Raw genomic sequence first — 14,891 nt, 5'->3', positions numbered from 1 at the left:
TTCTTTTATTAAGTACACCCATTTAAATTGTTCATTGGTATAAACAAATAAAATTGATTTCCTCATATAGATCTTATAACCTATAATCTTGATAAACTCTTCTATTAGTACTACTGTATGTGTGTATTCTTTAGGTTTTCCTACATATAGGATCACATTATTTGTGAATAAAAACAGATTTACTTCCTTTATACTAACTTAATTCCAGGATCATAGACTAGATATGCTCTCTTCTTTCCTCTCTTTGTACAAACACATACAAATGTACACACACAATCTTTATATCCTATAAACTCACCAGTATAATTTTAAAATGATTGTTTTTAAAATTATTTAAGAAAACTACATAACTATCTTCCATTGGTGCTCTTTATTTCTATATGTGATCTTGTATTACTGCTTTATATTATTTCCTTTCATCTGCACAGACTTCTATTAATATTTACTGTAAAGCAGGTACATAGAAACTAAATCTTCTCAATTTTTACTTATTTGAGAATGTCTTTATATCACCTCCATGTTTGAATAATAATTTTGCTTGACTGCCTTCAGTTTTTTGAACATTTCATCCCACTGCCACTATTCTCCATTGTTTCTAGGCAGAATCAGTAATTAATCCTATTCTTGTTTCTATTTAGAGATTTTTCATGTTATATGGCGTTTAGTGGTACAAAGAATATTAAATTTGTTTTCTTTGTAAATTGTAAGGATGGAGATGCTTCTCAGACTTTTCATAAAATCTGAGCTTGTTATATAGCAAAGTACTAGTGAAATTTAAAGTGAGCTTAGTATTAGATGTACTTAACATACATATATATACCAGGTACCAGTGGCTCAAGCCTGTAATCCTAGCTACTAAAGAGGCTGAGATCTCAGAATTGCAGCTCAAAGCTAACCCTGGCAGAAAATTCTACCTGACTCTTATCTCAATTTAACCACCAAAAAGCCAGAAGTAGAGCAGTGGCTCAAGTGATAAAGCATAAGCTTTGATCAAAAAGTTCAGAGACAATACCCAGCAGCAGAATTTAAGCTCTAGTACCAGCACATATACACAAAAAGATATGATATATAGACATATATTATATGCATATAATTAGATTGAATACGATTACAAAGAGTTTTACCACATGACCATAAGTACATATTAATAAGCATAAAATTATAATAAAATGATAGGGTGCTTTACTACATGACTATATATTGGCAAAATAAACAAAATTTTTAACCAAAAGAACACATGACAATAATCACAGAATATGAAAAAATTCTAAGTATATTTAGCTGCAAGCACTATAAAAAACACCTTGAACAAAATTACACCAACGAGAGTGATAGAAAACATTAACATTAAATGTGTACTCTGTTATGATTTATCTTTAGTATACATCACTTTCTTAACTATTCCATAACCATTAAGTGATATGGACTTGTTGTGAAAGCAAACAAACAAAACACAGAGGACAAGAGATCTTGGGAAATTGGAGATTTTTCTGTAGTAATAAGTCTTTAATAAAATCAGAAGAGTAAAAACAGGGATTATGCCATATGCATTAACTGGAGTTAAAACTGATCATTAAAAAAAATCTTTTTAAATGATAGAAATCTCAAACTACCTTTCTAATTTACCCATCAAAATAATGCAGAATTTAAACATTTGCTAAGTCAATATTTAGGCTCTAAGAATACACAAAAACATCAATGCAACAGCATATATGTTTTCAAAAAATCTTGTTGTGGTACATGGGCAGAAAAACAATGATTGCAAAATAACAACAAATAACAAGAAAGGTGCTAAACATGGTGTTTCAAAAATAATTAAATTTCTTTCTCGTGGTTCCAATGGCCAGAGCCCACAAAAATAGCCTTTAACTCTGCATAAGTTTGTTTATAAAATATACTCTAACTCTTGACCATATGGCACTTGCTAACACATAGTTTTAAAATGTTTTCTTTATTAAGTCAAAACAAAATTTAAAGACAACCGTTTGCTTTATTTTGCTACTAGGGGATGAACCCCAAGGCCTCATGCATGCTAGGCATGTATTTTATCCTTGAGATACCTTCCTCATTCCAGGCATCTTTTTAATGTGACTGTTAACTTTTATTTATGTAATTTGTAAAAAATACTGTACAGAGGGGTTACAGTTACACAAGTAAGGTAATGAGTACATTTCCAATTGAGCATTGTTATCTTCTCCTTTGTTTTTCCCCTACCATCCCTTCCCTCTCCCCCAAATTCTCCCCCCTAAGCCCTCTCCAATTTGTAAAGTTCATTTTCAACATAATGTCTTGTACATCTCATTGTTACAATGGGTCAACCTGTATCCTTATTTCAGCATTTTGTTATTTCCCTTCCCCTCCCCAAATTAGAAAAATGTATTTACAAGATGCAGGGCACTGACATCAAATATAGTGAAAACAGGGGTTATACCTGTTTGAGGAATCATTTTCTTCATATACTTGGAAAAATATGTTCATACTAATACTTGTAATTTGTCTTTTTTGTGTGTGTGGTTTTTTTTCCTCAGAGTTAAGACAAACAGTGTTAATCATGAATGATCACCAGTGAAACCTCCAAGAAATCTTTAGCTTAACTCTAAGTCAATACATTTGGTCTTAATGCTGCAATTTTCTCTAGCCCACCCAATAGCAACAATAGGCTTGGGATACTTGAACTATCTGAACTATTTTCCAAGTGAAAGGGACCAAGTCATATAAATAATCAAGATTAGCTACTACTTTCCTAGGAAGTCATTTTATTTTATTCAGGTTTTCAAAAAAACCAGAATAACAACAATAAACAACTTTTCAAATTAGAATACAAATAAAACATTAATAATTTGGCTATATGTTAACATTTTTATGACTTTAGCCAGGTGAGATAGTGGAAGCCTATAATCCTAGTTACTTAGGAGGTAAAGATCAGAGGATTGTAGTTTAAGCCAGTCTAAGCACAAAAGTTCATAGGATTGCATCTTAACTTACAGCTAGGCATTGTGATTCATGCCTGGCTTCCCAGTAACAAAGGGAAGCATAAAGAGTCCAGCTGGCCTGAGCCTAAAGCAACACACTTTTTAAAATAAACAACACAAAAAGGTCTGGTGGAGTGCCTCAAGTGGTAGAATATCAGCTTGGCAATAGTGAGATCCTTGAGTTCAAACCCTAGCACTTCTAAGAAAACAATTTTTTTTGTGATTTTATAAACTAGTGAGAGATTGTTATCCCCTCCCTCATTTTTCTTTCACTTTCCTTTCCCCCAACCCTAAATTGTAAAGTTCATTTCCAACATAGTGTCTTGTAAGTATTGCCGTTACATTGGTTCATCCCTTGTCCTTTGTTCACCATTTTGATATTCCCTTTCCCTTCCCCAAATCAGATGAAGGTATATACAAAAGACACAGGGTACTAGAAGCAAAAACAATGATGATAGGTGATAAAAGAGGGGGGAATGAAAGAAAAAAATAACTTCTCACAGTACATTAAAAACAATACGAGAGAGGGAATAAAAATGTTCAACAATAAAAGTACTCATTACCCTACTTATGTAACTGTAACCACCTATACATCACCTTTGCAGAAAATAAAGTAAAATTCAAAACAAGAACAATTCCAATTAGTAAGTAGATGAGAAATGACAGAATTGTAACAACAATAATAACAACAAAAAAATTGATTGAGTTAAAGATGGGTGAGTGATGAAAGGGATAATACTGATCATTTTTGTTGAATGGCAACTCCTTCGTACAACTACTTAAACATAAAAACAAAATTTAAAAATAGCGTTAAAAGTCTCACTTTTACCACATTCCAGTATTGTTGTTATTAACTTATCCTTATGTGCAAATTTTAGGCTCAGAACAGAAGTGCATTTAATCAAAATTCTTAATCCTGAAACTGCTGTCTCTACATTGAACATGTGTTTTTCAGAAGGCTTGTAAACCCTAATCTGATCTTCCTTAAGGATTTGCAAATACAAGGTAGAGGGAAATTTTTTAGTACATTTTGATATCAAATGTAAAATATTTTTGACACATTACACAATTTTTTCTATAGTACTTAATTGCAAAGCTTATTTTCATTCATTTGAAGATTTAAAGTTATATGGACAAGAAAAAGAGACCAAGTATAAATGGCTAGAGGACAAGAACTGTGTCTTTATAACAGTTTTACGTCAGAACAGGCAGATCATTCCCTTAATAATGCAATACAACTTGGTGATCTCTCTTTTTCTCTCTTATACACACATATTCATATATTTGACTTGTGTGATTAATATGTGATTAATATACAAAACCACATGCAAAACATTCCAATTTCCTCTTTTTATAAGTCACTAAGTCAAATTTATTCTATGAATTAAGAATGTGAGTTAGGTAAGACCAGATTAAAAAAAAAAGACAATGTAATGACTAACAAGCAGTCCACTTGATCTTCTCATTAAGAACAGATCAATTTTTTAAAAAAAGAACAGATCACTGTATTTTCTTTACCATTCCTACTGTACTGTCTTACAACCAGAGTTTTCCCATTGACCCACAGCCTACTTCATGTTATCATTGCTGACTTCTGGGTCCAAAGAACAGGGGAAAAAAAAAAGGAAGGCAAAACATACCAACTAATGTGGTGTGGAGTTGAGTATTTTAAAACAATATTACATACTGTGTGATAATTAACTAAAAGGCAAATGACCTTCTGACATCTTGCTGATCTCATGAAGACAAGAAAGGGTAAAATAAAAATGGCTTACCTGTTGTTCTTGCATTCTAGCAGCACCAAGTTCTGAGAGAGACATGTTGAGCTTTTCTTGCTGTTCTGATAGGTATTTCTGATAGAGACTTAGAAGTTCTTGGCATTCTCTATACTGTCGCTGAAGAGGTGAGATGGCAAATTAAGGGCAAACTTGAAAAATATTGATTGAAACTGCACACATTAGAACTGCAGATTCCAATAAACAGACATAAAAATGAGAGATTGAAAAGGTAATTTTCAGAATAAGAGAATGAGAATATATAAAGTCATATAATTCAACAATAAATGATTATTAACCCAATTAAAAACGGGCCCTTAATATACTAATCAAAGGCAGATACATAGATGACCATTAAGTACAAGAAAATATGTAACACATAATTCGCCATTGTAAAATGCAAATCAAAAGCACAATGAGAAAACACTTCACAGCCACTAGGATGACCATAAACTGTTTAAAAAAAAAAACAACCAAGTCTATAGAAATGACACTGTTGTAGTAAAAGTAATTCTTGCCTAATTTACACAAAGTTGTTAACTACATTAACCAAATGGGCTTAAAATTTAATTTTTGTCTTGTTTATATAGTATAATGTCAGTTACAATATTTTTCCACTGATATATTTTTCAACTATGACCAGGACATTTTCTGCCCATTTATCTCCCTCCATTCTCTATAGACTAAAATAGACAACATGACAGTATACCCTGGGGTACTTCCTCATGTAGCTCTTAAAATTTGAAAAGTGCTCAAGATGAAAATGCTATATCAGAAAGACTCACTTCAGAGATTAGGTGTTTGGGACACACATATGTCTAGCCAAAAGAGTGCTCTGTTCTTAACTTTTCATTGTGTCAATTTCCTTCTAAGGTTTCTTTTTCCTTTAGATCATTTTGAAGTCTTCCTCTTAGCTTTTAATTATGTATGCTATTGGCATAGCAATTATTGTCCAATGCAATTATTCTATTAAATATTTCTAACAGAGATCATCATATGATTAAGGGTGGAGATATTTCTTAAATGTCAAAATTGATAACTGGTTTCTGTATTCCTTAACATTTTTCATAACATAATCACTGCTTCTGGGAGGATTCCTGTTCTAATAACTTCCACCAATTCTGACTGCATAAATAATCAATTGCTTTATTATTCTCATTATTAACCTTTAACAAAAAGAGAGCTGGAAATGGCTTATGGAAGAGGAACTGGTTATTTAGTTGAGAGAATCTATTAACTAGAAGTGTTTGTTCAATGTCTTAAGCAGCAATATTAACAATAGAATGAACAGTGGCCTAAATAAGTTAACAGGCTTTCAAAGTCAATCTATGTTAGACCTGGATGGTTTTATATTTCCATGCATTTGAAAGCAAGCTCCAAAAAACAGGAATGATTTGTGGTGGCCCCATGAGCCTCTGCCTGCCATTCTGTATATAAAATGACTTTTTTTTTTATTCTAGCTGTTACCATAGGCAGTAATGTTTGCAGTAGGAGAACATATTAGCCTGGTCACAGAATATGAATTTTACTCTGGAAATATCAAGCACAATTATACAGCTTATGAGTTAAATGTCAGCATTTGAGACAAATTATAGGCAATTCATTTAAAGACATGCCATGTGGTAGAATATAAAAACAGGTAATCTTATCATTATCATTTTTTATGTCTTTCTTGATTTTACCAGACTTCAGAATATACTGCTTTTCTTCCTTCCTTAGCAAGACAAGACTTCAATTCTCCATCTGGAGAGAGATTTATGTTAGGAAGATGTGGGTAAAATGTCCTCTTTACTGACTGGGCAGAAGAAGAGTACAATGAAGAGAAGATATATTTGACTGACTCTTGGCCAAAAGAAAGGAAAGAATACAATCAACACAGGAGATCAAACTTCAGGAAAGGTGTACACCAAACCATGTCATGATTTTAACAACTGGAGTTTTGTCCATTACTTAAGAATGTTTATAAAAATGCAAACTCTCCCAAAATAGAAGTCTTCATAAATAAATATGAATTAATAATACGATCAATATCCACATCTAAACATCAACTAAGTGAAATACTTCCAAGAGCTCCCCAGAGTTCCATGGATCCTTGAGTTATTAAGTCAAGTGACAAACTCACTGACTAATCAAAACATGATGTGATGATATAATAACTAGCATCTGTACCTTAAGAGATATATTTGGGGCAACAAAACCGATCATACAAAAAAAGACCGGCCAAGCTTTTGCCAATCATTTACCAAATTCTCTTGGACTATTACATAACAGGCACAACAGTAGTACTATAGAGTAAGTTAAATGTACAGACCTATGTGTTAGTATATCATTCCTGATTTCCATGTTAAATCTGGGAGTTAGTAATGATCTAACTTCGGGCAAGTAATTTCTAAAATGGAAAATGGACTGCAGGGAAAAATTATTCCAAGATGCTGTGGTTAACAGACATACACAAGAATTCCACATACATATTTGTATCATTTTGTTACATTGTGATCTGTGTAAGACTACCACCCACTGATGCAAGTCTGATATCTAATCAGACTATTTAACCAGCTCTTAGTAATTTCTAAGTCTCTAGCTTTTTAGACAGCTATAAACTCATACAGAAAAGAAACATAATTAGAATTATGATGTTTTAGATTCTGTCTTTTGCTCAAGTAATTAAGCATTATGAGTTGTTTTTAAACTATACACAATGGTGACCTCAAAGGTCATGGCTCAAGTTTATATGCAAAGACACTTATTTAAAAGTTTATATGGAGACATATAATGTCTATAAACTATCATATTATATAAGCTATCATAGAAGTTATCGATGTACCAGATTGATAAAAATTTTGATTTTTTTATGGTTTCCTTTTCATATAATATTCTAGAAGAGTATAAATTTTCAGGTATTCACTTGCAAACAAAAGCTTTTCTATTGAAAGTCTATATTCCCTTGCTTCTAACCTACTTAAATATTTATTTTTTACTAAAATGACCCATGTTTCAAAGTAGACACATTTCTCCCATTTGGAAAGGCTGCTTTAAATCAATTCAGTGTTTTATAAGCTACAGAAAGTAGCCTAGAATTGTAGAATAAAAAACCTTTATCACATAGAAATTTGTTTGCAAGATGAGGTACATGGTTAGCACTTTAAGATTTTCATTTCAAACAAGAATTTTTGACAATAGAAAGCATTGAAAATGGTCTTACATTAAGATTTCTAGCCCCTTAAAATTATCATTGAAGTTGTATGAATACTTCTGAGGTGAGTAATCCCAGCTATAGGGAGCAAACTTAAAATGTTCCTTACAAGAAGCTTTTCTTATTCTGCTTCCTATATTGTAGAAGAAGAGATTTTTTTCTTGACTTTAAATTAAGAGCAACTATGAGCTGTCAAATTTTAAGATATTAAATACCACTTCATATTCCTATATTAATCTACTTAAACTATGTAACATGCTATATAAGACCATAGGGATACAGGTGGACCCATTGCAACAAAGGAAGAGGCAACAATGCTTGATAAGAAATGTACTCATTACCTTGCCCATATAATTATAATCCCTCTGTACAGTATTTTCACAATAAAAAAAAAAAAACCATGCACTTCTAAATTTCAAAGTAAACTAAGATGTCTCTCATTTAGCTTTCTACAGATTGAGTAGCCAGGATTATTGTGTGTTCCTGATGTATTTTGACTTTCATCCCTAAACATTCTGTTATTTCTCTTCAGATTTCTCATCAGTCTTTTCTTACAGATACTGTTGCCACCTAGCACACAATGCTTAGCACCAAAAGCAGGCAGATAGCTTAGTATAACTTCTGTCTGTGGGTGTGGTATTTTAAAGTGCTAAGAAATAACCTCATGAGGAATGGTTATTTTACAAATAAAATTTACAGCACAGAATAGTTAACACCTTACCCAAAATTTACACTACCAATAAGCTGTGAAGTAAACTCCTAGAACCAGTAGGCCAGTGTTTCATAAAATATAACTTACAGTAGAATCACTTCTGTCTTCTTAAAAAAAAAGATTCTTATTCAGTAAAGTGCTAGCTTCCAAATAATTCTGATCTGCTATTCCAGGCAGTACACTGAGTGTGCAGTATGTCTATGAGATTCCTTCTGTGTATCAGTGGGATCATTAAAGACCATCATTATCCTTCAGAGCATAAAACTTTATCAGACTCCTTTGGTCCAACTTGAGAATGTTTGTGAATTTGTTTTACATGTTTTAGTCAACTGTTTTTATTTTGAAAGGGCATATAGGTAATAAAATTAAATGCAAAATAATCCATTTCATTCTTTAAAGGGAACATGGATTCTGAGTTTTCAGAGAATTATAATTTATACTTGGCTGCTACTTAAATAATAATTAGCAAATATTATTAGTAGAGCTTAATAATTTGTAAAGGGATAATAGCTCATAGGAAAAAATAATCAAATTTTATTTCTCCTACTTTCAAATAGATATATATCCTCTACCTTTACCAGTATACTTTAAGTCTACGTTTATAATATGATTTCTGGATTTAGTTCAACATTGCCAGACCATTGGCTATGGCCTTTAGGAACAGTATTCTCAAAATAGTTACAAGCATGTTTTAATACAGTATGAAAATATGACCCAGTTAATACTTCTAAGTAAAATTCTAAGCAAAAACTCAATAAAGTATTATTCACAATTAGAGTTAAAATGGAAAGAGATCATTACTGACCTCTTTATAAATGACTGAGACTACTAACCACAAATTCAGGGAAAAATTATGAAACTTTTTTTTTTTTTTTGGTCCAGTCGTGGGGTCTGAACTCTGGGCCTGGGTGCTGTCCCTCAGCTCTTCAGCTCAAGGCTAGCTCTCTACCACTTGAGCCATAGCGCCACTTCCGGCTTTTTTCATTTTGCTTATGTGGTACTGAGGAATCGAACCCAGGGCCTCAGGCATGCAAGGCAAGCGCTCTACCACTGAGCCACCTTCCCAGCCCCAAATTATGAAACTTTTATGTACAGTTTTATTATCTAAACTCAGCAAATGTTGCAAAGATTGAATTAATAAAGCATTTTATGCACAACTTTTCTTCACAGGTTTATAAAATAATTAAACTTATATAGACTTTACCAGAATAACTTAAAAATTGGAAAGGTATATTTTTTTGCCTGACTCTCCACTCAAGAATGCTGTAGAGAACAATCCCAAAATATTCAAGGAGAAAAGTTTTATAGTATCACTAAGATCAAAGACTTAGTTTTGCTTTACAGTTACTATCCAGTACTAAGTAAATTAATCTAAGAGGAAACATTTAAATGAACAAGGCCTAAGGCCTAGTATTTTACTATATGTGATTAACAACAGTGAATTATACCTACTAAAAATTCAAATCAACATGAATAGAATAACTGAGGTAAATTATTCCTATTCTACTTTTTTATTTCTGTGTGTGATTTTTTTGAAAGAAAATCTGCTAGGAGGCAGAAACTTTTCATTTCATTTCTATCTCATGTTGATTTTTCTTGAAAGTATGAGCTAAATCAACCTACCAGTGTCTACACTGAGACAAGGAAATGATGTCCCCTTTTGGACTAATGTAAGATATCTTTATACAACAGAAGTTGAGACAACATTAGTCACCAGAAAAGTATTTTAAACAATAAAATAACTGCAGCAATGTATTTCTGTTTTCAAACATGCTAGAATAACGACAATCATCCCTATTTTATTTTTATTAAGGATATATAAAATTTCTAGACATCATGTACCAAATAAATGAGATGCCTGTGTTGTTTTTTCTCATATCTTCTATTACTTGTTGGAAAAGTCAGCAAATGGGAAAAGGCAAAATAACACACACAAAAAATTTACCAAATGCAATACCCAAGCACCATTTCGCATGTATATAAAATAGTATGTATGCCAAACAAACTCCAAAGGTAAGGAAACAAAGAACTTTTTTTCTTTATTTGTGTTTTCTTTCTCTGATGACTCTGTATTCTTTATATACAAAGTATTCATGTGTACGTCTGTAGGAAGGTGGGGGGAGGGCACAGAATCTGAGGAAAAAAGGTGAAAATTAGAGCAGTGGAATGCACTGGACATGGATGAAAGTGCACTGTGTAACATGTGGATGGAGATGGGAGGGAGGGAATTGGAAAAAATGAGGGAACAGATGACACCGTATAAAAGGAAATGAATGTACTTATTACCTGATGTATGTAAATGTAACTCCACTATATATCACCTCTAAAATAACAATTTTTGTTAAAAAATGAGGAAGTTGAAATCAGTTCAAATAGCAGCCTGGCACAAAGTGGAGATGTCACTGGCTTACCAAGTTAGTTGAAAAAGAGAGGAGGAAGTAAACATATATAAGCAAAAACAACAAAAACAAAAAAACCTGGTCTCTCTGTTCTATCCAAAAGAAGCAAGAACCTAGCCACACAGAAAACTTTTAAGCAAGAACTGCCTTACTTTAGCCAGAAACTACAGAGAAAAAACTTACTCTATCTTTAAGATTACCAGATGCCATTCCAACACACATTTCCCATGGGTGACTAATACCTAAATAGGATAAATCCATAGAAATCCATGCTAAAAACATAAACCAACTTCTGAACACCAAATAAATTGTTAAAAATCAGACAGCATAAAGTTTCTTAATTATAATTCTAGCTAATTGAGAGGTTGAGATTGGAAGAATTGTGATTTGAGGCCAGCCCGGGCAAAAATTGGCAAGACCTCACACCTCAACAAACAGTATGGGGAACATGTCTGAAATGCCAGTTATGTAGGAGGCATAGGCAGGAAAATTGTAGTTCAAGGCCAGCTCAGGAAAAGAGTGTGAATCCCTATTTTAAAAAAAGCCTAAAGCAAAAGAGCTAGAAGCATTGCTCAGCACAAGTAGCAGAGAGCTTGCCTAGTAATCTAAATTAGGTTCAAACCCCGGGACTGTCAAAAAAATCTTGAAAGCAAGACAGAGCAACACCTATTTAAAGGTGGATACTGGAGAATAATGGAAAATGATAGTGGATTTCTCATAAACCAGGGCAAAACGTATTTCAAGTGCTGAAAGAACTGTCAATTTGGAATGTTATATTCAGCAAGTATGTCCTTCTGCAATACAGAAAAAATTTTTAAAAATTTCAGATGAAGGACAATTACAAGAATTAATTGCCATTAGGATAGTGCAAAAAATTCTTTAAATTATAACAAAGTGGTAAAGAAATTAATTTCAGAATATTAAAAAGAAGGAAAAAAAGACATAGATATCGGTAAATAGAATCGACTTTCCTTCCTCTCTTGAGTTTTGAAAATCATGTTTTATAGTGTATAAATAAACTTATCCACTAATTAATGTGAATAAGGAAAAACTTAAAAGAATAATTACAGTAATAAGCAACTGCAACTGAAAAAATAACCATTTTAAGTGCATTTTATTTTCACTGATTACTGAAAAAGTATATGGCCATTATAACTTTTTAAATATTCTCAACTTTCTCATTCACAGCTCTCATCAGAAAATGTTATTATCTCAGGTTTAGGTGGCCAATAAATATTGAAGCCATGAGTAAATGAATGAATACTTGCTAAGACAAAAAATGTCATCTCTTTATCCTCTTCTATCTTTTGCATGACCTCAGTAATTTTTAGCTTCTGTATAAGCTTTCAACTAAGTGCATTCTTAACAGAGTTTTTTTTAGTTTATTTTTTAAATTTTAATTTCTTGTAAAGATGATGTTCAGAGAGGGTAAAGTTTCATCAGTAAGGTAATGTTTGTTGGGCATTATTACCCCCTCCCTTGTTTTCTCCCACTATCCCTTCCCTCCCAGATCTCCCCCACTCTCCCACAAGTTGTAAAGTTCATTTCCAACATGGTGTCTTATGAGTATCATGGTTGCAATGGGTCAACCTGTGTCCTTGTTTCAGCATTTTGTTATTCCCCTACCCCTCCTCAAATTAGATAAATGTATATACAAGATGCAAGGTACCAAAATCAAATAAAGTGACAACAAGGAAATACCATAAGAGAAAGAACATACAAAAGAAACAAAAAAAATCACATAGTGCATTAAAAATAACAACAAATAAAAACATTCCTTTCCTCTTAAACTGCCAACAAATCTCTCCCCTCCCAAATATTATCAAAACTCTAAAAGGATTAATATATACTCATGGTCTCTACTTCCTAACTTTCCATTTACTTTTTGGAAACAGTATGTTTTCCTATCCCTCACTTATTATACTGTATTCACAAGTATTTTCTTATGAATTGCTAACTATGTCAATCTGATGGCAGGTTTTAGCATCCTTCATCATACTTCCCCCTTCACGGATCTGCTCCTCTGTTTTCTTTTCTAACTACTGGCCCATTCTATTTAACCAACTGTTCCCTCTTAACTCTTTCATTAACTTTATTTACTCATTGTTAAATGCAAACATTCCCTCATATAAGGTCCTAGAAGCTATGCAGCTTTTATTACTTGCCCATGACTTGCTCTAGCACAGTTTAAAATATTTATGTTGCAGATTCCAGTTTTCTAATGCTTAGTTCTTCAAGAAACATTATGTGACATAGGGTGAGGCTCTATAGGAGTTTCACATCACAAATATGGTAATTATCAAGTTGAGTATGCATACATATTTGGCAATAATCAGCTTATAAAGTGAATGTAAAACTAATTTCTCCAATCAATTTTAAGTCAATCTGTAAAAATTAGATTTTTATGTTTAAATAACAAATGTTAACATAAAAAAGTTTTCCTATCCTACTGCTTACAGCATCTTCATAATATTGAATTGTGTCACTCTTTATGAAATACTAATACATACCAATTTTACTTGAAAGAAAAATTAAATTACTTTGGTAGGGAATACTACCCTCATGATTAATTTCCTACTTGATTACCATTAAAGGTAAATTCAAAATGGCATTATAAAAACAAATTAAGCTGGGATAACCTATTTATAATAAAAAGAAATCACACCGAACAAAATTGAGGACAATATTATCTGTCAAAATAAAATTTCTTCCTTTTCTTCAACTGCCTATAAAGATTATAGTAATATTTGATTTTCAAACACCCCAATGACTTGTCATCTAGTTTTCTCTGTAACACTTCCAAATTAACTATTTTAAAATAACTTAAAAATAAAATGTTAAAATAAGTCCTTATATGGGTCAAAAAATAACTTGTATGACCTAATTATAACAAAAATCACAATTATAAGCATTACATCACTTTACTGTCAATGATCAAGTAGTCTATCTGTATGGTCTCCCACCCTTATCACCTACTACCCTTTCAGATCATGAAATATATAAATAGGAAGAATGGTAGACTGTTTTGAGATAGGCAAATCACTACGTAGGTATCAGTAGTTTTCAATGATGGACAAGTAAAGAAATATCTTGGTAAGAAAAGTAATTGTACACTTAAATAAACTCTGCAAATGAAATTTAGTTTTGACACAAGGCAAATCTATTCCTCCATATTAGATATGTATGCAAAGTTGGTCAGATCAAGAGCTAGGAAATGCAACATAAGGCCCCAAAAGAGACAGCAGGGTTTATCTTTGTCCTAGTACACTGTTAATTACCTGAACTCAAAATACAAGGGTTTTATGCAAAAATATCAATGGGGACCTAGTGCCCATAGCAAATGCTAATAGGGCTCTGGAAGTAAATTTCTTTTGGAATTATATATAGGGCTTCTTCCTGGAATAAAGTTTGGAAATGTTTTGTCTCCAGGAATCCATAAGGAAGTTTTCAATTTGTATATGCTGTAATTCAATTGTCTATTAAGTCTCCTTCTCATTAAGTAGTAGTTCATGATAATGAGCTAAAAACATTCATTCCTCGGAATATAGACATCTCACAGCTATATGCTTCAATTTTTATAATCCCTAAGAGACTGGTTGAAACTGAAATGTAAGGTCTACTGGAGTACAGTACTCAGTGACAAGAAGGGTTATTCCTCCTTCTAAAATTACTCTGAGTTTTGTTTTCTCATAAAAATATATTTAGATTATAAAATTAAACAAATAAAAGCAACACTGCATAATTTAGCTGTCATTTTCCACCAAATCACTTATAATTGTAACCATAAAATGATAATAATTTACCATATGTGCAGCTGCAAAACTTACAAAAAGCACTGGT

At 32.2% G+C, this 14,891-nt stretch overlaps 1 protein-coding gene across 3 annotated transcripts in view; it reads right to left on the bottom strand.

Moving 5' to 3' along the window:
* Window positions 1-14,891, bottom strand: part of Kiaa1328 (KIAA1328 ortholog) — a 187,486-nt gene that overhangs the window by 124,710 nt on the left and 47,885 nt on the right. For all 3 annotated transcript variants that reach the window (XM_042675286.1, XM_042675285.1, XM_042675287.1), the window contains exon 6: window positions 4,748-4,875. In XM_042675286.1, coding sequence (XP_042531220.1) covers window positions 4,748-4,875 — 128 coding nt within the window. The remainder of the gene's footprint in view (window positions 1-4,747; window positions 4,876-14,891) is intronic.

Source organism: Dipodomys spectabilis, unplaced genomic scaffold, assembly GCF_019054845.1.
Source record: "Dipodomys spectabilis isolate Male_0828 unplaced genomic scaffold, ASM1905484v1 ptg000024l, whole genome shotgun sequence".
Classification (NCBI taxonomy): domain Eukaryota; kingdom Metazoa; phylum Chordata; class Mammalia; order Rodentia; family Heteromyidae; genus Dipodomys; species Dipodomys spectabilis.
The sequence above is the reverse complement of the archived record's forward strand: the minus strand, read 5'-3'. Positions and strand labels throughout refer to the sequence as shown.